This window comes from Callorhinchus milii, unplaced genomic scaffold (assembly GCF_018977255.1).
Source record: "Callorhinchus milii isolate IMCB2004 unplaced genomic scaffold, IMCB_Cmil_1.0 Scaffold29, whole genome shotgun sequence".
Lineage (NCBI taxonomy): Eukaryota > Metazoa > Chordata > Chondrichthyes > Chimaeriformes > Callorhinchidae > Callorhinchus > Callorhinchus milii.
The window spans coordinates 569,256-594,002 of NW_024704770.1; the positions used below are offsets into that span (position 1 = coordinate 569,256).

At 48.7% G+C, this 24,747-nt stretch overlaps 1 protein-coding gene across 1 annotated transcript in view; it reads left to right on the forward strand.

Moving 5' to 3' along the window:
- The first annotated feature begins 22,988 nt into the window (after window positions 1-22,988).
- LOC121851092 (deleted in malignant brain tumors 1 protein-like) overlaps window positions 22,989-24,747 on the forward strand; it is a 1,850-nt gene continuing 91 nt past the window's right edge. Inside the window, exons 1-2 of the mRNA XM_042344606.1 lie at window positions 22,989-23,126; window positions 24,472-24,723. Of these exons, the coding sequence (XP_042200540.1) occupies window positions 22,997-23,126; window positions 24,472-24,723 (382 nt within the window). The 5' untranslated portion in view covers window positions 22,989-22,996. The remainder of the gene's footprint in view (window positions 23,127-24,471; window positions 24,724-24,747) is intronic.

Consider the following 24,747-nt stretch of genomic DNA (forward strand, 5'->3'; position numbering starts at 1 on the left):
TTTTTGATAACTTTAAACTATTTATATGAGAAAAGCCATCGTACGGTACAGGGGAGCACTGTGTGTGCTAATAACTAAAGGGGTGACGCTGTGGGGTGTGAATGGGGTGTGGGGTGTGTACAGGTTATGGTGAGTGTGTGTTATTCACGAGGGGTTGTGTGGCATTAATGTGGCAAATATGCTTTATGGCATTAAATATACATAGGAATTGTGGGGTATTAATGGGGTGTGGGGTATCAATGGAGTTTGTGGTAAGAATGGAGTTTGTGGTATCAATGGAGTTTGTGCTATTAATGTGGTGTGTGGAGTACTAATGGGGAGTGTGGGGTATTAATGGGGTGTGGGGTATCAATGGAGTTTGTGGTGTCAATGGAGTTTGTGGTATCAATGTGGTGTGTGGAGCATTAATGGGGTGTGTGGGGTATTATGGGGTGTGGGGTATTTTTGTGGTGTGGGGTATGAATGGGATGTGGGGTGTGAATGGAGTGTGGGTTATTAATGGGGTTTCAGGTATTAATGGGTTGTTTGATGTAATAATGGGGTGTGGGGTATTAAGGGGGTGTGGGTAATTAATGAGGTGTGGGATATGAATTGGGTGTGGGGTATTATTGGAGTGTGGGCTATGAATGGGTTTGATGTAATAATGGGGTGTGGGGTATTAATGGGGTGTGGGGTATTAATGGGTTGTTTGATGTAATAATGGGGTGTGGGGTATTAATGGGGTGTGGGGTATTAATGGGTTGTTTGATGTAATAATGGGGTGTGGGGTATTAAGGTGATGTGGGGTATTAAGGGGTTGTGGGTAATTAATGAGCTATGGGATATTACTGGGGTATGTAGTGTTAATGAGGTCTGTATTACTAATGGGGTGTGGGGGGTATTAATGGGGTGTGGGGGTATTAATGGGGTGTGGGGGGTATTAATGGGTTGTGGGGGGTATTAATGTGGTGTGGGGGGTATTAATGGGGTGTGGGGGGTATTAATGGGGTGTGGGGGGTATTAATGGGGTGTGGGGGGTATTAATGGGGTGTGGGGGGTATTAATGGGGTGTGGGGGGTATTAATGGGATGTGGTGATGTGTGGGAGGAATTGCCTCACAAGCGAGAGGACGTGGGTTTGATTTCCGGGCAGAGCAAAATGTTCGGCAATATTCCTCACTCCCACACACGCTGCTGTTTCCCGGCAGTGAGGAGCAGAACAATAATCCTTCAAACAAAATGTAAGAATCCCTTATTCCATGACTGTTTGTGGGACGCTGCTGTGCGCAATTGTCTGCCGTGTTTCGCCCACAAATTATAGTCAATTGACTTTACAGTGCACTCTAAAGCACTTTGAGATGTCTCAAAGACGTGATAAGGCTCTGTAGCAAACGTAAGGATTATTATTATTATATCTCAGTCAAAAGTGATCAGTGTAAATGTGTATTGTCTCCTCGCTGGGCCCCACTGTCTGCTCGTGCGTCAACTCCCCGACCCTCTTTCTGACCTCAGATTCTTCACAGTCTCACTCCTTGCTATCCCTGCTGTCTCCTACCTCGGCCTCTGCTCTGCTGCTCACTGCCTCTTCCTCCAGTGACGGCACCTTCAGCTTTTACTCTGGACGGTGCTCTACATTTCCCTCTCTCGAAAGACGTTTCTCTCTGACTCTGCATTTGGCCAACACCCTGACCCCGTTTCCACTTTTGAAGCCACCCGCGGGTTTGCTCCTCCCTCCCTCTGCCCCCTATTAACAGCAAACCTTTCCACTCCCGCTCCCCCCGCTCCCCCCGCTCAGTGGGCACTGGGCTGTTGCATGTTCCCTGCTCTGCCGACTTATACAATAATAATAATAATTTTGTCACTCATTCCACGACTGCTTGTAGGGTAATACCTCGTGCAATTAGCTGCCGTGTTTCTCCCACAAAATATATACAATTCACAGAATATTCTGTCAATCGCTTTGAGACAAATGTAAGGATTATTATTACTATTACCCCCACACCACAGGGGGTTGGGTGTTCAGCTTTGCTGCCCCCACCCTTTAGGACTCCATCCCAGAATCCCTACACCTCGCCCCCACGCTTCCTTCCTTCAAGGCACATCTCAAGACCTTTCTGTTGGACCGTGCCTTCAGTCTCCCTCCCACCCCCTACCCCCCACCCTTCTTCATTCCAACCCACAGCTTGTGTGCAAATCATTAAATGTCCAGCGCCCTGGGACGTGCTTTGGAAAGGCCGTACTTAGATGTAATTTGTTATTGTTGTTTGTCTTCTTATTTGGGAATTCCCGTTGGCAGATGAAGTGTTTTGGGACTTTAATCGTCCAGGAAGGGTACTGTCTAACAGTACAAGTTGTGAAGAGTTTGAGACAGTCATTCATGAAAGGCGCTGTGTGAATAATAATAATTATAATAATAACAATAATCCTTGCATTTGATATAGAGCCTTATCACGTCGCTGCAACAGCTCAAAGCACTTCACAGGATATACTGTAAAGCGTAGTAACTGTGTGATTTTTGGGCAAAACGTTGTGTTAAGTTCTGAAATGCAGTCAGGTTTGTAAACTTGTCTGTAACACAAACTGATTTAATCGTGTGTGTGTGTGTGTGTGTGTGTGTGTTTCCTCTCTGTGTAGCTGAGGCCTCCACTGCGATGTAAAACCAAGATAGCGACGGATTTAATCAGATTGGAAACTGCGGCTGGTGCTGAGCTAAAGAGCCTGTGGTGAGAGCTGTGTCTCTGGTCCCTTCTCCTGATCAGGTTAAACTTTACATTGAGCTGAAATGCCATCTTATTACACTGACTTGATCAACACGTGATCTCTCAACCCAGGTCCTGGCAGCCACACACTTGAGGCAAATGTCTGATAGAAATGCACAGAGATTCTCTGATCTCTACACAGTTACATGGTTTTGTCAGCGTGGCTCAGTTGGCTGCGTTCTTCCCTCTGAGTCAGATGTTTGTGGCTTCAAACCCCACGTCAGGATTTGGAACTCACATAGTCTAAGCTGGAATTCCAAAGCTGATGCTGGGAGTGCGCTGCACTTGTTGAGGTGCCGTCCTTTGGATGAGATGTTAAACCAAGGCCCTGTCTGTCTGTTCAAATGGATCTTAACGATCCCACCATTGGGAAACAGGGGAGTTTCTCCCGGTGTCCTGGCCAACAATCCCCCCAAACATTGGCCACTCACTTCATGGCTATGTGTGGGATGTTGCTGTGTGCAACTTAGCTGCTGTGTTCCCAATAAAGTGCAGTCCTGTAGCTTAATGGTTTGATCGCTCGCCTGGCAAGCACCAGTACCTGGGTTCGATTCCTGGCACGGCAAAACCTTGGGCAAGTTTCCTTACGCCACACCCTCTGTCTACCAAGCAGGAAGGAGGAACTCGGTTGTTAGTTGATTGATGGTTCTCTTTTCCGAGGGTAATAATCCCTTCAATAAAATTAACAACAATAATAATTTAGTCACTCAATCCACGAATGATCATGGGACACAGTGGTGTGCAAATGGCTGCTGCATTTTGCACACAAAATATACAGTCAATTCACTTTACAGTATATTCTGTGAAGTGGTTTGAGATGACTCGAAGACATGTTAAGGCACATATCAAATACAAGGATTATTATTGTTATAAAATACTGTGTATTTTGCTGTGTAAAATACTGTGTATTTTATACTGTGTCCCTCTTCACTTTTCAGTATACCATATGAAGCACCAATGTGAAAGGCACTGTTCCAAATGCAAGAATTATTATTATTTTATTTTGTGGGTAAGAGTTAGCTGCAGCGCATTTTATTCAGTGAATCTTCCCCCAGTTTCCCCACAAGATCACGAGAGCGGTGCAGATGAAATGGTCCATGGCCTGTTTGATCTCACCTCCAGCCTCTCTACCCTACAGTCACCGCATTGCTGTCTTACAGCACAGAAACCTGCTGAGAAAGTTTGTGCTGTCGATTTGGAGCAATGAACCTCCCAATCTACTCCCATCTCACACAACTCTGTAATGGAATCCATTAATCCATTTCCCCTTTCAAAGCAAATCCACACACTCTCCTTCAGTTCCAATTTGAAGCACAGAATTCCCTATTCCCACCAGCCTCTGATTTCTCAGCTCCCTTTCATTTTCTTGCTGAGCCTCACAATACTTTGCCGCTATTTCCAACATATGTGGCTTCAGTTGTGGGTATTTCTGTTGTTGCCTAATTTGCATTCAGATAATGGTATTGAAAGCTTTCTGTTGAATTCCTTTCGTGCTCAATGGTTAAATTGCTAAAGGCAAGGTTTGAGGGTTTTGGCTAAAGTTTAGATCAGAAGTGCGTTTTAAGAGGATTTTGAAGACAGTAAAGGGGTTTGGGGCGAGAATTCTGGGGGTGGGGATTTGGGGGGAGAGTGGCAGGAGGCTCGGCCGGCGATGAGTAGATGGAGTGAGTGTGGAATCTTCCTGGCCAACAATCTCACAAATCAAATTGGTCATTTGTTTGTGACTGTTGGTGGGACATCGCTGTGTATTACTGCACTGCCACATTTGCCCACAAAATACACAGTCCCTCCATTTCACAGTGAATCCTGTGAGTGATTATTATTATTTTTATATTATTATAATGAACAGCAGTTCAGAGGTGATAATGACAGAGATTTCAGCACTGGCCACACCTACGCCATAATGCACCAAGTCCTCACTTCCAAATTAAATACGTCAGTGTTGTACAGGCATCTGGTGCACAATATATTTCCATTTAAGGGCAAATATTAGATACTTGATCTTTCAAAGAGGAGATGAAAGAAACTACAAGTTATTTTAGCTGTAAATGGTAATCTTACATTTTATTGGCGTATTCCATCGGACTGAAAACCGGATCTGATCCACGTGACAAACCACTGGGTAACTGGGGTGAAAGGGTTGGTTTCTGAGTGACTTGTTGTGAATTGTGGCCTCTGAACGGATCGGGGATGTTACACGTTGCTGGAGTGCAGTTAGCACTGGGTCAGGGCACCACATCGCGGCAGACGAGGTTTGGCTCAATGCTGTGGCCATTAATGGTTGGCTTTCTCGTCCAGAATTGGAAATGTAAGTTCACATTTACTGGCCATGTTTGTTCTTTACCAATATCCTGGGCTCTGGACAACATGCAGCTGATTAATCAGGTCTGATCCTCATCACTGGGAACACTCTGGTGACTGGACAAGCAAATTCTCTTAATTATTGGGGTGAAATTTACTGCATTTACATTCACATCAAATCTGTTGTAGAACCGGAGCGACATAGACATTTACAGGACAGAGGAAGTCATTTGACCCATTGTGTCGGTGCAAACTGTATTAAAGAGCAATCCTGTCAGTCCCATTTGCCAGACTTTCCCCTTATCCTTTCAGTTCACTCCTTTTTAGATATCTACATAAGAAAATAAGAACATAAGAAATACTCGATGAGAAAAAGACCAAGTTCCATCCAGTTTGCCTGCTACCTTCCTGGCGGTCGCATAAACACATGTCCGAACTCCCTATGTGCTATATCCCATTATGTTCTTTCCTGAAAGAAAACTTTCTAATCTGTGTTTGAAGGAATCAACACTTCCTGCTTCAACCGTCTCCCTCGGGAGCCTGTTCCGCAGGTTCACTATTCGCTCACTGAAATAGTGTTTGCGTAGATTTGTTATGAATTTTCCCTTCAATCGCAGGCCGTGGCCTCTGGTTTTACTATACTGGACACGTTGAAACAGCTTATCATGATCTGTATTGTTTTACCGCTTTACAATCTTAATGACACCAATATGTCACCTCTCAATCTCTTTTCCAGCTTCAACATGGCCCATTTACTCAGTCGCTCCTCATAGCCCAGTCACTCCATTCCCTCAAGCATTCTGGTTGCCCTCCTCTGTATCCTCTCAGTTTCTCCCATATCTCTTGTGTACTGCGCCGACAAGAACTGAACACAGTTCTCCATCGTGTTCCCTTTTGAAAGCCAATATGGAATCAGTCAAACCTGCTATTCCCGGCAGGACATTTCACATTGTCACCACTCTGTGCACGAAAAACTTTCTCCTGATCTCCCCGTGTGCTTGTTTACCAATTACCTTCAATCATTGTCCTCTGGTCACTGAATCACTGACCACTTGCCCGTCAGTTGGAGGCCATTCAGCCCATTGTGTCAGTGTCAGGTCTCGCGAAGCCGGGCAGAGTGAAATCTTGGGCAAGTTTCCTTTCTCCACACAGATACCTCGTGGTAAGTAGGAACCTGGTTGTTAGTCAATTGGTGGATGGCTTTTCCAGGGGTAATAATCCCTTCAAAAAATATAATGACAATTTGGTCACTCAATCACTTTAAAATTTCTGTGTTTTTATTTAATTTTCCATTTGTGAATGAGAAAAATATTTCAATAAAATTTACAAAATGTGTTTATCAAATGCTGGATAGACATAATTAAGTTTTATCCCCTCTTTCAAATATATTAATTTTATCCCAAAAATTAGATATGTGTAGAAGGAGTGACACATAACCATTGAAGTTTCAATTAGGCTCTGTACTACACTGACATGGTTGATGGGAGGGAGATGTCTACACTGAATATTATTCTTCAACTTACTTTCCGTGTACACCATTGCAGCACTTCTCACTGCACCACTCCCAAATATGATTGCATCCAAGAAAAACACAGGTCACCTCACCATTTTTATGTGAATAGTGTGTTCTACTATAAATGTTATTGCTGTTGGAAACCTTTGTGACGTTAATTCATTGTGAACAGTAGAAGTGGTTGAATGTAATTTTGTTGTGCAGCAAACGTGTTTACTTGTCCTTTCAGTTCCTTGTCAATCCTTGATTTTCTTTTTGCAAGCGACTTTATAATCAAAAAATATTAATAATAGATTGGTCACTTCAGTCCATGACTGTCTGTGGGACACTGCTGTGTGCAATCGGCTGACGCTTTTTGTCCATAAAATACAGTCAATTCACTTTACAGTGTATTCTGTGAAGCACTTTGAGAAGTCTCGAAGATGTGATGAGGCACTGTATCAAACACAAGGATTATTATTATTATTATTGCTCTTATGAATGTGTTGTGTTTTAAGGGTAAATTTGCGAATTTTCTAAACGGATTTGATGTGATAATTGTGAAGTTTCTTGACCCAAATAATTTTCACATTAACTCTGTAATGCTCTGTCACAAACTTGTGTTTTTTTCTGTTAGAAAATTTGTTGCAATTTCGTGAAAGCATTTTGCGAACTTTGTCGAGTTGTTTGGAATTCCCACACGCGCTTCTTCAGTGAACACTACAATAACCGTATAATAAGGGTTTGTCTGAGACAGTATTTTCAGTTGTGCGTCTGTTTAAAAACTTGGTGTCTGTGCCAACACTCTGCCTCTATCCCTCCACCCGGCCCCTTCCTTCCCCATCTTCAGGTCGAGCCTGAGACCTTCCTCTTCGCCTCGTGCCTATGGTCACCTCCACACACCCCATCCCCAACCCATTTGGCGTTGTGCTCTGCCACTGTCAAGCGCCCTCGGACGCTACCCTGAGAGAGGAGCGCTGTGCAAATGCAAGTTGTTGTTGTGGAGGTTTCGCGCTGTAAATTGAAGTATATCAAGACATTGGAGAGGAGATTTAATGGGATGTTACCAGGAATGAGAGACGTTCCTTTCAGGGAGAGACCAGACAAACAGAGGCAGTTCTCACAGAATAGGGAAAGTGAAAGGAGTTCGAGGTTTGGAGATGTTTTGCTCAGACGGAGGGGTATTAGGGTGAGGAACACTGGAACATAATCAACAGTTGTTTTGGTCGGTCAGTCAGTCAAGACCGGTCAGTGAGACAGTCAAGGCTGGTCAGTCACTCAGTCAGAGGACACTAATTAAAAATAATCATAGAAAGAATTGAAGGGGAGGTTCAAACAACTCTTTACACAGAGGATGGTGGGAATGTGGAATTCTCTGCCACAACAATAATAAAATAATTAAAAAAATAATTCTTGTGTTTGATATCCTATCATTGAGATGTCTCAAAGTGCTTCACAGGATACACTGTAAAGTATATTGTGGGCGAAACAACAAGAAGTTGCATTTATACAGCACCTTTCAAGTTGGGAGGATGTCCCAAGGAGATGGACAGTCGAGGATTTTTACTTGATCTGGGGTTGGATTTGGAGGCCAAGGATATTGCTGTCAGCATCCGACTGCAGCATTTTTTCCACAAAATATACAGTTACTCCACCTTACAGTGAAGTAATTTTTATAATAATAATAATAATCCTTGCATTTGATATAGCGCTTTTCCATCGGGAGGACGTCCCAAAGCGATTCACAGAAGACACTATAAAGTGAATTGACTGTATATTTGTGGGCGAACGCGGCAGCCAATTGCGCACAGCAATGTCCCACAAACAGTCGTAGATTGAAAATGACCAATTTATTATTTTTTTTGTTTTTGGAGGGATTATTATTAGGCTCTGTGTGGAGTAAGGAAACTTGCCCAAGGTTTCGCCCTCTGCCTGCAATTGAACTCAGGTCTCTCACTTGCAAAGCGAGTGCTCTCACCACTGAGCTACAGGACTTTTTTAGCGTCTCAAAAGCGTGATAAGGCGTTATATCAAATACAAGGATTATAATAATTATAATAATGATTTCAAAGTGAGGACGAGGATCTTGAAGTGGATGGGTTGGGAATGGGGAGCGGGTGGATAGGATCATGGAAGCGGCTGCGGGAGAGGACACGAGCTGCAGAGTTCTGACCAGTCTGTGGCCTGTGGAGGGAAGAGCTGGGAAGCCCAGAGAGCAGAGAGTTGGGGAAGTGAATCCTGGATGTGATAAAAGCAACAGTAAGGATGGCGGTGGTCCCCGGGGAGAGGAGCCGCAGACGTAAAATGTATAAAGGTTTACAGTGCAGAAGGAAGCCATTCGGCTGTTGTGCCGACCGGCTTTCTGACAGAGTGATCTTTATCAGCCTCACTCTCCTCGCGCCCCCAACGCTCACTGAGTACACAGATAAAATAAATAACGCATAAAATGTCATTTAAACTGAAGCCTTTATTCCAAGATGCTTTATTTTAAACCCATCTTCCAAATTAAGTCTAAACAATTTTCTCAAAATGTTAAAGGATTCGCTGCAGTCTATTTACATCCCATCAAATATACAGTCACTACACTTTACTGTGTGTTCTGTGAAGCACTTTGAAACATCTCAACAACGCGATATATCAAATGCAAAGATTAATGTTAAATAAATTTGATGAATTGATAATTATACCTAAAAATGATTTTATGATTAAAATGTATTTAGGTATAAATGGTGATCAGTTGATGGTTATATTTCACTTATAAATGGCGCTTAAAATTGATGATATTTTAGATATAAATGGTGAGGAGTTGATCACGATATATGTATTAGTTGTGATGAGTTGTCTAAATAGCGTTATTTATTTTGATATCTGTAAGTGACGTCTGTAATGTTGTCTGTAGTACATTTTATATCTAAAACTGGGGATGATTGATTTATTAATATGGAACCGACTGCTTTGTTGATTATACAGTAAATATTTGATTGGGGTTTAGTTTAATTGCTCTGTGTAGTATCTAAGCGATCAGTGTCAGTGTGTTCCCGGTGTGAGAAGCTTTGCTGATGTGAAATGTGATGTATAAATGGTGAGAATCCTCACTCTGCTCTCAGTGGGGCCGACAATCAGCAAAAAAACTGCCGCCCGTTTCATGGCTTTTGTGCAGATGTGTCTGTGGTTTCCCCATTTCAGACGTCACTGGGGCTCAGTCTGACTGTAACTGCTCACAGCTGCACTGTGCGTGTGCGTGTGTGTGCATCTTTGTATATGTGGGTCTGTATTTGTGTGTCTCTGTGTGTGTGTGTGTGTGAGTGTCTGTGTGTGTTTGTGTGTTTGTGTTTGTGTGCGTGTGTGTGTGTCTGCGTTTGTGTGCGTGTCTGTGTGTGCGTCTGTGTGTGTGGATCTGTGTATATGTGGGTCTGTATTTGTGTGTCTGTCTGTCTGTGTGTGTGAGTGTCTGTGTCTGTGTGTGAGTGTCTGTGTCTGTGTGTGTTTGTGTGTCTGTGTGTGTGTGTGTGTGTGTGTCTGTGTCTGTGTGTGTTTGTGTGTCTGTGTGTGTGTGTCTGTGTGTGTGTGTGTGTGTGTGTCTGTGTGTGTGTGTGTGAGTGTCTGTGTGCGTCTGTGTGTGTCTGTGTGTCTGTGTGTGTTTGTGTGTCTGTGTGTGTGTGTGAGTGTGTCTGTGTGTGTTTGTGTGTCTGTCTGTGTGAGTGTCTGTGTGTGTCTGTGTCTGTGTGTCTGTGTGTCTCTATGCACATGTTCACCATAAAAAACATAAGAACATAAGAAACACTCAATGAATAAAGACCAGGTTCGCCTTCCACCTTCCTGGCGGTCACATGCACATGTCTCCCAAATTATCCCATAATTTTATTTTCTAAAGAAAAACTATCTAATCTGTTTGAAGGTATCAACATTTCCTGCTTCAACCGTCTCCCTCGGAGGCTGTTCCACGGTTCACCATTCGCTCACTGAAATAGTGTTTGCGTAGATTTGTTCTGAATTTACCCCTCAATCACAGGTTTTCCTATTCTGGTCAAGTTGAAACAGTCTGTCATGGTCTATATTGTTTTGCTCCTGTAGAATCTTAAAGACAGCAATCATATTGCCTCTCAATCTTCTCTTTTCCAGTGTGGATTTGCCCAATTTACTTAGTCGCTCCTCATAGTTTGCTGTATGCAATTGGCTGCCACATTCCTTCCACAAAATATACAGTCACTACACTTTAAAATATATTCTGTGAAGCACTTGGAGACTTTCAACGATGTAATAAGGCACTATATCAGACGAAAGGATTATTATTGCTTAGTGTAGCCCTTACGTTCCCTCAATCATTTTAGTTGCCCTCCTCTGTATTTTCTCGATTTCTCCAATACCCTTTTTGTACTGCGGTGACCAGAACTGTACACAGTATCTAAAGAAGGTCTCACCAATGATGTATACAGTGGGAGGATGACTGCACTATTTCGGCTGCTATTGATTTTTGATATATCCCAACATCAACATTATTTGTGTTAATCACTCATTCACCTCACGGTTGTTTGTGAGGCTGTGCAAAAACGGATGTGTTGCGTTGTGCAAATTGGCTGTCGTGTTTGATCATAAAACAGTCTTTGTAGTATATCCCATGAAGCGCTTTGGAATGTCCTCCCCAATGTGAAAGGCGCCGTATCAAACGTAAGGTTTATAAAAAAACAATAATATATTGGTCATTTTCAATCTATGACTGTTTGTGGGACATTGCTGTGCGCAATTGGCTGCCGCGTTCGCCCACAAATATACAGTCAATTCACTTTACAGTGTGTTCTGTGAAGCGCTTTGGGACGTCCTCCCGACGTGTAAAGCGCTATATCAAATGCAAGGATTATTATTATTATTATTATATACTGTTATGTTATATAAGATAAATTGATTTCAAGATCCTCGCACTCACCTACAAACCGTGTCACACCCCGACACCTCCCCACCGCTCTGACCTGCTCACACCCCACTGCTCTACCTGTCCCTTCACTCGGCAAGTTCAGGCCTCCTGTGTGTCCTTCATCCCCTCCGGCTCCCCCATCGGTGGCCGTGCTTTCAGCTCCTATGGCTGACCCTCTGGTAATCTCTGCCTCAATGTCCCCATTTTGTCTCCTCTTTCCAGTCTCCCGATCACACCTGAAGACATTCCTCTTCGATTGTGCTTCCTGTCACTTCGCCTTTCTCCCTGTTTCCAAATCTAACTCTTAACTAACTCTAACTCCCCAGTCGGGGAGCGGCGGCAGGACAGCGCGGGGAGGAGCCTGGGCCTACTGACCCAGGTACTTAAACTCGACGCCGGAGCGAGTGCAGCCAGTCGGGGAGCGGCGGCAGGAGAGCGCGGGGAGGAGCCTGGGCCTACTGACCCAGGTACTTAAACTCGACGCCGGAGCGAGTTCAGCCCCGGGGGGAGGGGGGAGGTGTCGGGAGGGGAGGGGTGGGGGCGGAGCGGGGAACTGCGACGTCATAGATTAGTTTTCAGGTGCGTGCGCGCGCGCAAAAAAACCAAAAAAAAAACCCTCTGCGCCCCCCCCCCCCCCCAGGGCTCACATCAGAGACCACTATGGTCCTGTTGCGTTCGCTGCCCCAATCTACGGGATAATGCCATCCACCTGACCCCTCCCTCCTGTTCCCAGCGTGCGCACTATGGCTGCCGCTTTGACCCGAGCCCCCTCACCTCCTCCCTCCCTCCTCCCTCCTCTCTCCCCCCAAACCCTCCCCCCTCTGCATCTCTCCCGCTCTCTCCTCCTCTCTCTCCATCCCTCTCGTCTTCTATCCCCACTTGACCCTCCCACAACCTCCCTCTGCTCCAGCCTGGGAATCCTCCACCGGCCGGGCTCACCGCGGCACTCGGCGTTGGCTGTCCAGCAGCAGCCACACCGACTGCCCCATTCCCCACCACACTCGCCAGCCACCCCGGACACAGACCCGGGGAGCCAACCTCTCCTCCCTCATCCCCATCCCCCCCACCCCAGCCTCACAACCTGGACCCCCCTCCCCTCCCACACACCCTTCTGTCAACCGATCCCTTCACATCGGACTGCAAAATGTCCGCTCCCTCTGCAACAAGGCCCTGGTCATCAACGATCTCATCCTTGATGAGAACGTTGATATCATGGCATTAACAGAAACCTGGCTCACCCCAGGCGACACCTTCCCCCTCACGGAGGCCACGCCACCCGGCTATACCTCCCACCACATCCCCCGCCCCAACCGCCGTGGCGGTGGTGTTGCCCTTATCTCAAGGACACCACTTGCCCTATCCCCCTACTCCACTGGCTCTTTCCCCTCCTTTGAGCACCTCACCCTCTCCCACCCCTCATTCCTCTCCCTTAAAATCCTCCTCCTCTACCGGCCCCTGAAACCTCTCCCACCTTCATCTCTGACATTTCAACACTCCTCACATCTCTTTGCCTCTGCTCTGATCGCCTCATCATCCTGGGCGACTTTAACCTACACTTCACCCCCTCCTGCTCCATCTCCACAGACTTCTCTTCCCTGTTCTCCTCACTCAACCTCTCCTTACACATAAACTCCCCCACTCACAGTCACGGCCACCCACTCGATTTGGTGATCACCCGGGGCCTAAACCTCAACCTCCCTTCCTTGGTAACCTGTTTCAGTTATTGATTACCCTCTGTGTCTGTCCTGAAATTGTCCTTTAATTGTCCTCTGAACCTGTGACCTCTTGTTCTGCTATATTGGTCACTCCGTGTTCTGGGGTCACGGTTTCAATCCAATATAAATGTTGTTCACATCTGAGTCCTCTTCTCTCAAGACTGAAGAGCCGCCGTTTGCTCATTGCTCATTCCTCAATTAAATCATCTTCATTGCTTCCCTCTGTACCGCCTCCAGAGTCTGGGCAGCCCCTTGTGACATAGTGACCAGAACTGTGCAGTGTTCATGGTGTGGTCAGACCAGAATCTGTACAGCCTGAGAATGGTGTCTGGGGATCTGAACACCTAATTTAGCAATACAGCACAGCATCCCTTTGCCCTGTTTATTGCTCTCTCACGCTGTGAGCTTCCATGCTCCACTCCCCCCCTCCCACTCCATACCATAATCCAAGGCTGAACAAACATAACCCCTCCATCTCGCTCCCTGAATTAAATCTCCTTTAAATCTCACCTTAAAGCTTCCCTCATTGACTGTGCATATGGCCATCTCTCCCCCTCCCTCACTTGGTGTCCCCCCCACACTGAGCAGCTCAAAAACTTTATAAGGCGCTGTATCAATGCAACTTGTTGTTGTCGCCCAGAGCAAGTGACTGCCATCTTTAATCTGGTAACCCACTTGTAATTGTGAATTCTAACCTCTTGGACTCTCTTTTTGGACTCTCTTACACTCTTTTTGGTTTTAATATTCTATGTCCAGGAATGATCTTCTGAGCAGAACGAAATTCAGCTGCTCCCACCCCACAGATTAGATATTACCAATTCAACCTTTGGGCATACGCTCTGTGGTCTCTGGTTGCAATCATGAGAGAAGGTTGTGTGACAGCTTTGTGGCCCTCAGTGTGTTTAACACTGAATACAAACATCCCATCAAACTCTCCTCAGACTTCTCTTCCCTGCTCTCCTCACTCAACCTCTCCTTACACATAAACTCCCCCACTCACAGTCACGGCCACCCACTCGATTTGGTGATCACCCGGGGCCTCAGTGCCTCGGATGTCACTATTACCGACAAGGCCATCTCTGACCACCACTTCATCTCCTTCACCACCTCCACCCCCTCCCCACCTCCACCAGACCCACCACCATCTTCTACCGCCCTTGGAAGAAGTTACCCCCACAATCCCTAACCGATGCCTTGGAGTCCTCTGAACTCCTCTCCCTCTGGCCTTCAACCCTCACCGACCCCTCTTCTCCTCTCTCCCTCCTCCACAATACCCTCTCCTCCACACTCGATACTCTTGCCCCCATCACTTCCCGCACTGTCTCCTACTCCCGCTCCTCCCCCTGGTACACCACCCACCTCCGCTCACTGAAAAGCCAGGTGCGGGCTGCTGAACGCACCTGTGTCAAATCTGGCCTAACGGTCCACCGACAAATCTGGCTGGACCTCCTCAAAATTTACCGCTCCACTCTAGCCTCGGCCAAGTCGTCCTTCTACTCCAGGATAATCCTGGAGGCGAAGAACAACCCCAGGCTACTGTTTTCCACCACAACCCGACTCCTCCGTCCCCCCCGCCACCCCGCGCAGGTCATCTCCTCCAACCTTCACTGCGAGGAGATGCTGGATTTCCTTGAATCCAAGATCAAGGGAATCCGCTCCGCGGTCACTTCCCCTCCAACTTCCACCCACCACCCACCCCTTCCCTCCCACACTCCGACTCCTACCCATCCTCCCCTACACACCTTCGTACCCGTTTCCCCACCCTCTGTCACTGAACTCATCCTATCCCTAAAACCAACCACCTGCTCCCTTGACCCCATCCCCACTCCACTCCTTATCTCCCAGCTCCACTTTCTTGCCCCACATATCACTGACATCATAAACCTGTCCCTCTCCTCTGGCTCTGTCCCCATTCCATTAAAAACTGCCATCATCACGCCCACCCTGAAAAAACCCTCCCTTGATGCGTCGCAGCTATCAAGCTACCGGCCCATCTCCAACCTCCCCTTTCTCTCCAAGGTCTTGGAAAGAGTTGTCGCCTCCCAACTGCGCTCTTTCCTTTCCACCCATTCTCTTTTCGAACCCCTTCAGTCAGGTTTCCGTGCTGCCCATAGCACAGAAACTGCCCTGGTCAAGGTCACCAATGATATCCTGACCATCTGTGACCAGGGCTCCCTCTGCCTCCTCGTCCTCCTCGACCTATCGGCAGCATTCGATACGGTCGACCACGCTATCCTACTCCACCGCTTGTCCTCCCACCTCAACCTTCAAGGCACTGTCCTTGAATGGTTTAGGTCGTACCTTTCTCACCGTCTTCACTTTGTCTCGACGAATGGCTTCTCCTCCACCCCCCGCACTGTCTCATGTGGTGTCCCTCAGGGCTCTGTCCTCGGTCCCCTCCTCTTCACCCTCTATATGCTCCCCCTTGGTGACATCATCCGCAGACATGGAGTTAACTTCCACATGTATGCGGATGACACCCAACTCTACCTTTCCTCCTCTACTCTCAACTCCACGACCACCGATGTCCTGACAGCTGCCTGTCCGACATCGAGTCCTGGACGAGAGACAACTTTCTTCAGCTCAACGTGCGAAAAACCGAGGCCCTCCTGATTGGCTCACGTCAGCGCCTCCGCACCTCAGGCGCTGACACCATCAGCATCCAAGGCTGCACTCTCCACCTCTCAAAGCCAGTCAGGAACCTCGGCGTTTTGTTCGACCCTGAGCTGTCCTTTCTCCCTCACATCCGCACCACAACTGGCACCGCCTTCCATCACCTCCGGAATATCGCCAGACTACGGCACTACCTCACCCCTCACGCTGCTGAAACCCTGGTCCACGCCTTTGTCACCTCAAGGCTGGACTATGGGAACTCTCTCCTCGCCGGCCTTCCCGCCACCTCCCTCCACAAGCTGCAGGTCATTCAGAACTCTGCAGCTCGTGTACTGTCCCGCACCAGGCTTCGGGACCACATCACTCCCACCCTCGCTCGCCTCCACTGGCTCCCCATCCCCCAGAGGATTGATTTCAAGATCCTCATCCTCACCTACAAGGCCATTCACGGCCTTGCTCCCTCCTACCTCTCCAACCTACTATCCCCCTACCTACCTGCCCGTACCCTCCGTTCCTCCGGCTCCGGTCTGCTCCACGTCCCCCGCCCCAACCGCCCTACCATCGGTGGTCGGGCCTTCAGCCTCTCAGCCCCCAGGCTCTGGAACTCCATCCCCCAGTGCCTTCGCCGCTTCCTCCCTCTCCTCCTTCAAGGCCGGTCTCAAAACCTTTCTCTTTGACCGAGCCTTCAGCTCCCCTCTCGACTCTCTTCCCCCTCCTCGCTCCTCCCTTCCCTCCCCTCACCCTGACCATTTCCCCCCTGCTCGGGTCATGACCCAACTGTGCAGCGCCTTGGGACGTCCTCCTGACGTGAAAGGCGCTTTATAAATGGAATCTTGTTGTTGTTGTTGTTGTTAACCAACCTGTGGCTAAAGCTCCCAGGATTAGATAAACAGGATGTTTCCTGGAGAAATAGGTCCACCTCTGGTCAATGTCACAGCTGGAGTGCCGGTCCATCTCTGGTCAGGCCACACCTGGAGCACTGTGTCCAGCTCTGGTCAGACCACATCTGGAGTACATTAACAGCAGAGTTTGCACTTCCCTTTAGCTCCTCACAACCCGTACATCACATGGAATGGTTGTGAAAGTCTGTTTATTTACACACTTGTGTTTCTGGTTTCAGGTGGTTATGTGGACAGTCAGGCTCCCAGAGGAGGTGAGTCACATGTCACGTGTGTTGGCTGTGAAATCACGGCCCAGTCCCTACCACAGCCCCGAGCCACAGAGTGAGCGCTCCATAACATTCCCCATCACAGCCTCCAGTGCTCTGGCCTCCACCGCCCTTCCTGGAAACCTGTACCATTTGTTAATTCCCCTCTGGGTTACAAACAGCTTCGGCTGCAGTCTGTCCTGAAATTACCCTTTGCAACTCTCAATCTGTGTCCTCTTGTTCTCCTGTCTCGATACATCCTAAACTATTGATCTGGGTTTATGTTCTCAATCCTAATTAACATTTAATTCAAGTCTATAAAGTGGCCTTCTCCAGAGGAGGAGCCTTAGCCGTGTAATCACTGCTCACCACTCAGAGACAATCCTAAACACACACACAACAACAACTTGCACTTATACACTTTTGCAGGGCAGCGGCTCAGATGGCTTAATAGTGGCGGAGCCTAACTCTGAGCCGGGAGCAGGAGGGAGGTGGCCATAAGCACAGTCGAACAGGAACGTTTTCAGGCGAGGGAGGGGCAATGCAGAGGGAGGGGCAATGCAGAGGGAGGGGCAATGCAGAGGGAGGGGCAATGCAGAGGGAGGGGCAATGCAGAGGGAGGGGCAATGCAGGGGGAGGGGCAATGCAGAGGGAGGGGCAATGCAGAGGGAGGGGCAATGCAGGGGGAGGGGCAATGCAGAGGGAGGGGCAATGCAGAGGGATTGAGGGAGAGTGTTCCAGAGGTTTGGGGTACAGAGCTGAAAGCTACGATGGTGGGGTGGAGGGTGCGAGGGACGAGCAGGAGGCCAGGGCCAGTCGAGTGGAGGTGTTGACCGGGTGGTGGATTGGGAAGTGAGGAGGTGGACACATATAGAGGAGATACACACACACACACATTCCCAAACACATACATACAGAGGAGAGAGAGACAGACACATGGAGACACTCAGACACACAGAGGGAGACGCACACACACACACAGACACACACACAGACACACACACAGACAGTCACACACACACACACACACAGACAAAGACACACACACAGAGGGAGACGCGCACACACACACAGACACACAGACACACACACAGACACACACAGAGAACAGACACACGGACAATCTCAACAGTGCGGCCTCCGAGTGAATCGAAGGCTATTTCCCGCTTACGCTGCACCCCACATGCACAGCCGGAGCTGCTCCGCCCACATTATCGTCGGGTAAACAGCCGTGAGCAGCGCAGGGCCAGAAACCCCATTATTTAGTGGTTTTATAGCTCAGGCGTTGGTTATTGCCGACACCGCGGAAACATTCCACCGCACTTTTCTATTGGCCCAACTCATAGCTCATTGCTCTCACACAGGGCATCAGCCTCGTGGCTCTTCTCTGCAATGACTCTATCTCTCTCAGCTGACAGTCCAGTGCAGGGCTGGGGGAGGGGAGGGGGGGCTGACTGTCCAGTGCAGGGCTGGGGGAGGGGGGGCTGACTGTCCAGTGCAGGGCTGGGGGAGGGGAGGGGGGGCTGACTGTCCAGTGCGGGGCTGGGGGAGGGGAGGGGGGGCTGACTGTCCAGTGCAGGGCTGGGGGAGGGGAGGGGGGTCTGACTGTCCAGTGCAGGGCTGGGGGAGGGGAGGGGGGGCTGACAGTCCAGTGCAGGGCTGGGGGAGGGGAGGGGGGGCTGACTGTCCAGTGCAGGGCTGGGGGAGGGGAGGGGGGGCTGACTGTCCAGTGCAGGGCTGGGGGAGGGGAGGGGGGCTGACTGTCCAGTGCAGGGCTGGGGGAGGGGAGGGGGGCTGACTGTCCAATGCGGGGCTGGGGGAGGGGAGGGGGGGCTGACTGTCCAGTGCGGGGCTGGGGGAGGGGAGTGGGGGCTGACTGTCCAGTGCAGGGCTGGGGGAGGGGAGGGGGGGCTGACTGTCCAGTGTAGGTCTGAGGGAGGGGAGGGGGGGCTTTACTGTCCAGTGTAGGTCTGGGGGAGGGGAGGGGCTGTGCCGACATTCGATTGAGACATTAAGTGGCCTCATTGAACGGCTTTTCTGGGCTCCGCAGCTCCACATTCATCAAATCCAATTGATTCCAAACTCCACCATTTATATCCTCACCCTCATTAAACTTTGTCCCCCATCACCCCAGCCCTCGCCAGGCTCCACTGACGTCCTGCCACACACACTAAACGCCGTACCCCCAACACGCCATCCTCACCTGGCCCCACTGTCTCCCTATCACACACACTAAACTCCATACCACCATCAGCCCAGTCCTCACCAGGCACCACTGCCTCACTCTCACACACATTATACTCCATCCACAATCAACTCCGTCCTTCCCAGGCTCCACTGACTCCCTCTAAGACACACTAAACTCCATACCTCATCACGCCAGTCCTCGCCAGGCTCCACCGGCTCCTTATCACACACACTAATCTCCCTCCCAAACACCTCTGTCCTCACAAGGCTCCAATGGCTCTCTATCCCACATACTGAGTGCCACACCCCCATCACACCAGTCCATGCAAGGCTCCAGTGAGTCCCTATCCCATAACCGATGAAACCGACTCACATATATGTACAACTGATTTCATGGTCTGGCTCCACCCTACCTCTCTGAACTGCTTGTTCCACACTCCTCTAAGCACCCTCTTCCCTTAGCCAACTCTGGCCCACAGTTTGTCCTTCCCCCTTCCTCAACAAGGGCAGTCGTTCCTCCAACCACTGTGCAATGAGAATCTAGAACTCACTCCCTCAAGTTCCCCCCACCTTGCCCCCTCCTTGCCCATCTTCAGATCACAACAGAAGACCTTCCTCTCTCACCATGCCGGCCACTCCCCTCAGCGCAGCATCAGGCTTCATCACTTCATCACACCCTGAGACACCGCCCTCTCCCCTGGAGATGACAGCCATTGTCTGTCAATACCTGTCTGTAGCCTTTGTTACAGACAGTGAGTGGGGAGAGTGGAGGCTCAAACACTGCCACATCGTACTATTATTTGTTATGTTACAGAGCATGTGGAGCTGAGACTGGTGAATGGAGGCAGTCGCTGTGCGGGGAGAGTGGAGGTTTACTACAGAGGAATTTGGGGCACAATAATTGGTTGGGGGGTTTGGGATCTGCTGGATGCTGCGGTTGTTTGCCGACAGTTGGGCTGTGGGGCCGCTGTGGCAGCTCCAGAAAACGCGTTCTTTGGAAAAGGGACAGGACATGATATCACTTATGATGTTCATTGCAATGGCACCGAGTCTGTTCTACAGGACTGTCCCTCAGAAGGATGGGAATGGTATAACACTGATCATTCCCGTGATGTCAGCGTCATCTGCTCAGGTAAACGTCTCTCCTCGTTCTCTGGGAGGGGAGGTTCTTGGGACTTCATAAAGCCAATGAGAGGATTTTCACTTCACAGCAGACTTGCCATTAAATGTTTGAAAGCCGCTGCAGCCGTGTTGCTCACAGCAATGTCCCCCAAACAGTCAGCACACCAGGGAAACTGCCTTCTATTCACCAGCAGTGGCACCATATCTTTTATGTGTACCTGAGCCTTCAGACATTTGACATTATATAATAATATAAGATCTTTTGTTTATCAATCCTTCTAACTGATTAAAAATTTGATGTCAGCCTGTGGCTCAGTCACTGGGTGTCATCCTGGCTCATTCACTCTCTGGCTGTTTGTGGGACATTGATCTGTACAAACTGGCTGCCACATCAAGATTCAGTCACTCTACTTTGCACTAAGATCCTGTGAAGCACTTTGTGATGTTTCCCTGATTTGGTACAAGCTACACCAAACATTACAATTGTTATAATGATTATTATTATCATAATTACTTGGAGGGAAAAGGATAGTAATTGAGGTGAAAGAGATGATACTTTGGAAGTAAAAGAATAAATATAGGTGTAAATTGAAGCTATTTGAATCAATATCAGGACTCACAGAGACAAGCAATTGAAAGACGTTCCATAATCCAATACACTGGGTGAGCTGTTTGGTGGGTGAATGACATTGTTTATTCAAGGATGGGTGTTGATTGTGTGTGTTATACAAATGTCAGGAGATAAAAAGCCGGGACTGGTGAACGGAAGCAGTCGGTGTGCGGGGAGAGTGGAGCTGTTCTCTGATGGTCAATGGCACACAGTGTGCGGAGCTGCCTGGAACAACCACACGGCTGATAACATGTGCAAAGAGTTGGGCTGTGGGTCTGCGTTGTCAGCATCAGGAGATGCTCAGTTTGGAGAAGGATCGGGGCCCGTCATCGGTCAGTCTGGCTGTGGGCACGAGACAGACGCTGGTGTTTTGTGTTCAGGTACAGACTCCTGTGTGTTGCCGTGTGAATCATAGAATAGAATCATAGAATAGTACAGCCCAAAAAGAAGCCATTCGACCCATCGAGTCTGTGGCGGCTCTTTGAAAAGAGAAATGTAATGTCAATCCCACTCCCCAGCCCTTTCCGCATAACCCTGCAGACCCATCCTCCTCAAATACTCGTCCACCGCGTTTTCAAATGTAGTTATCGATTTGGCCTCGACCGCCCTTTCAGGCACTAATTTGAATCTATTGTTCTATAGCAATTGTTTTACTCTTACAGGTGTAGGTCACTGTGCGAACTTCGCTGTGTGCAAATCAGCTGCCGTGTTCACCTGCAAAACACACAGTCTCTCCACTTTACAGTAACTCCTGTGAAGCCGTTGAGACCTCTCGGTGATATGAATGTGGCTGTGACAAATGTAAGAGTAAAACAATTGCTATAGAACAATTGATTAAAATTAGTGATGTGTTAGAGCATCTCCGGGTTAATGTAGTGCAGGTCAGAGTTTAATGGGATATTTGGGTTTAATATTAAACACACCGAGGGCCACAAGCTGTCACACAGCGGTCTCTCCTGACTGCAGCCCGAGACCATAGAGCGTAGGGCGGAAGGTACAACAAGAACATCTAATTTGTGGGGTGGGAGGAGCTGAATTTCATTCTGCTCAGAAGATCTTTCCTGGACACAGAATATTAAAACAAAAAAAATTGTAACGTTGTCCTGGAGGTTAGAATTCACAATTACATGTGGGTTACCAGATTCAAGATGACAGTTAAATCCAATTGATTCCACCATTTATATCGTTACCCGCATTAAACTCTCTACCCCATCACCCTAGGCCTCGCCAGGCTCCACTGGCTCCCTGTCACACACACTAAACTCTGTACCCATTCATCCCAGTCCTCACCAGGTACCACTGGTTCCCTATCACACACACTACTCTCCCTCCCCAATCAGCATCGTCTTCGCCAGACTTCATTGGCTCCCAATCAGAGACAATAAATTCCATACCTTGATCACTCCAATGCTCTTCAGTCTCCACTGACTCCCTGTCACACACACTGAACTCCCTAACCCCCATCACCCCAGACCCCACCAGACTCCACTGGCTCCCTATCACACACACTAAATTTAGTGCCCCCATCACACTAGTCCTTAACAGGCTCCATTGGCTCCCAGTTCCACAACGGTTGAACCTGACTCACACTGACATTACAACTCACTTCATATCCTGGTTCCTCCCTACCTCCCCGATCATCTTGCTCCACAATCCTCTAAACACCCCCTTCTCTTAACCAGCTCTGGCCCCCAGTATGCCGTCCCCCACTCCCACCACGCTCCACCATAGGCAGCTGTTCTTTCAACCACTACCCAGTGAGAGTCTAGACTCTCTCACTCAAGTACCCCCCACCTTGCCCCCTCCTTGGCCATCTTCAGATCACAACAGAAGACCTTCCTCTCTCACCATGCCAGCCTCTCTCCTCAGCGCAGCATCAGGCTTCATCACTTCATCACACCCCGAGACACCGCCCTCTCCCCTGGAGATGACAGCCATTGTCTGTCAATACCTGTCTGTAGCCTTTGTTACAGACAGTGAGTGGGGAGAGTGGAGGCTCAAACACTGCCACATCGTACTGTTATTTGTTATGTTACAGAGAGTGTGGAGCTGAGACTGGTGAATGGAGGCAGTCGGTGTGCGGGGAGAGTGGAGCTGTTCTCTGATGGTCAATGGTACACGGTGTGCGGAGCTGCCTGGAACATCCACACGGCTGATAACATGTGCAAAGAGTTGGGCTGTGGGTCTGCATTGTCAGTATCAGGAGATGCTCAGTTTGGAGAAGGTTCGGGGCCCGTCATCGGTCAGTCTGGCTGTGGGCACGAGACAGACGCTGGTGTTTTATGTTCAGGTACAGACTCCTGTGTGTTGCTGTATGTAGGTCACAGCACATCGGTGTGTGCAAACCAACTGCTGTGTTCACCTGCAAAACACACAGTCTCTCCACTTTACAGTAACTCCCGTGAAGCCGTTGAGATCTCTCGGTGACAGAATGTGGCTGTGACAAATGTAATTGTAAAACGATTGCTATAGAACAATAGATTAATATTAGTGATGTGTCAGAACATCTCCGGGTTAATGTGGTGCAGGTAAGAGTTTGATGTGATGTTCCGGTTCAGTGTTAAACACACTGAGGGCCACAAGGTGTCACACAGCGGTCTCTCCTGACTGCAGCCAGAACCACAGAGCATAGGACGGAAGGTACGACTGGTAACATCTAATCTGTGGGGTGGGAGGAGCTGAATTTCATTCTGCTGAGAAGATCATTCCTAGACATAGAATATTGAATCCCAAAAATGTGTAAACATTTTCCTAGAGGTTTAGAATTCACAATTACAAGCGGGGATACCAGATTCAAGATGGCAGTCAAATCCAATTGATTTCCAAACTCCACCATTTATATCCTCACCTACATTGAACACTATACCACCATCACCCCAGTCCTCGCCAGTCTCCACTGACCCCCCTATAACTCACCACTAAACTCTGTTCCCTCATCACCCCAGTCTCACCAGGCTTCACTGGCTCCCTATCACACACATGAATCTCCCTCCACAATCACCTCCAACCTTGACAGGCTCCACTGTCTCCCTATCAGAGACACTAAGCTCCATACCGCCATCACACCAGTGCTCATCAGGCTCCACTTACTCCCTATCACACACACTAAACTCCCTCCTGATCACCACTGTCCTCGCCAGGCTCCATTGGGCTCCCAGTGCGATAACAGATGAATCTGACTCACACTTACATTACAATGCACTTCATATCCTGGCTCCTCCCTACCTCTCTGAACTGCTTGCCCACACTCCTCTAACCACGACCTTCCCTTACCCAGCTCTGGCCCCCAGTACGCCTTCCCCCTTCCCTATCACACTCCACCATAGGCAGCCGTTCTTTCAACCACTACACAATGAGAATCTAGAACTCTCTCCCTCAAGTACCCCCCACCTTGCCCCCTCCTTGGCCATCTTCAGATCACCCCTGAAGACCTTCCTCTCTCACCATGCCAGCCACTCCCCTCAGCGCAGCATCAGGCTTCATCACTGTTACGTGCTCCGAGACACCGCCCTCTCCCCTGGAGATGACAGCCATTGTCTGTCAATACCTGTCTGTAGCCTTTGTTACAGACAGTGAGTGGGGAGAGTGGAGGCTCAAAACACTGCCACATCGTACTGTTATTTGTTATGTTACAGAGAGTGTGGAGCTGAGACTGGTGAATGGAGGCAGTCGGTGTGCGGGGAGAGTGGAGCTGTTCTCTGATGGTCAATGGCACACGGTGTGTGGAGCTGCCTGGAACATCCACACGGCTGATAACATGTGCAAAGAGTTGGGCTGTGGGTCTGCATTGTCAGTATCAGGAGATGCTCAGTTTGGAGAAGGTTCGGGGCCCGTCATCGGTCAGTCTGGCTGTGGGCACGAGACAGACGGTGGTGTTTTGTGTTCAGGTACAGACTCCTGTGTGTTGCTGT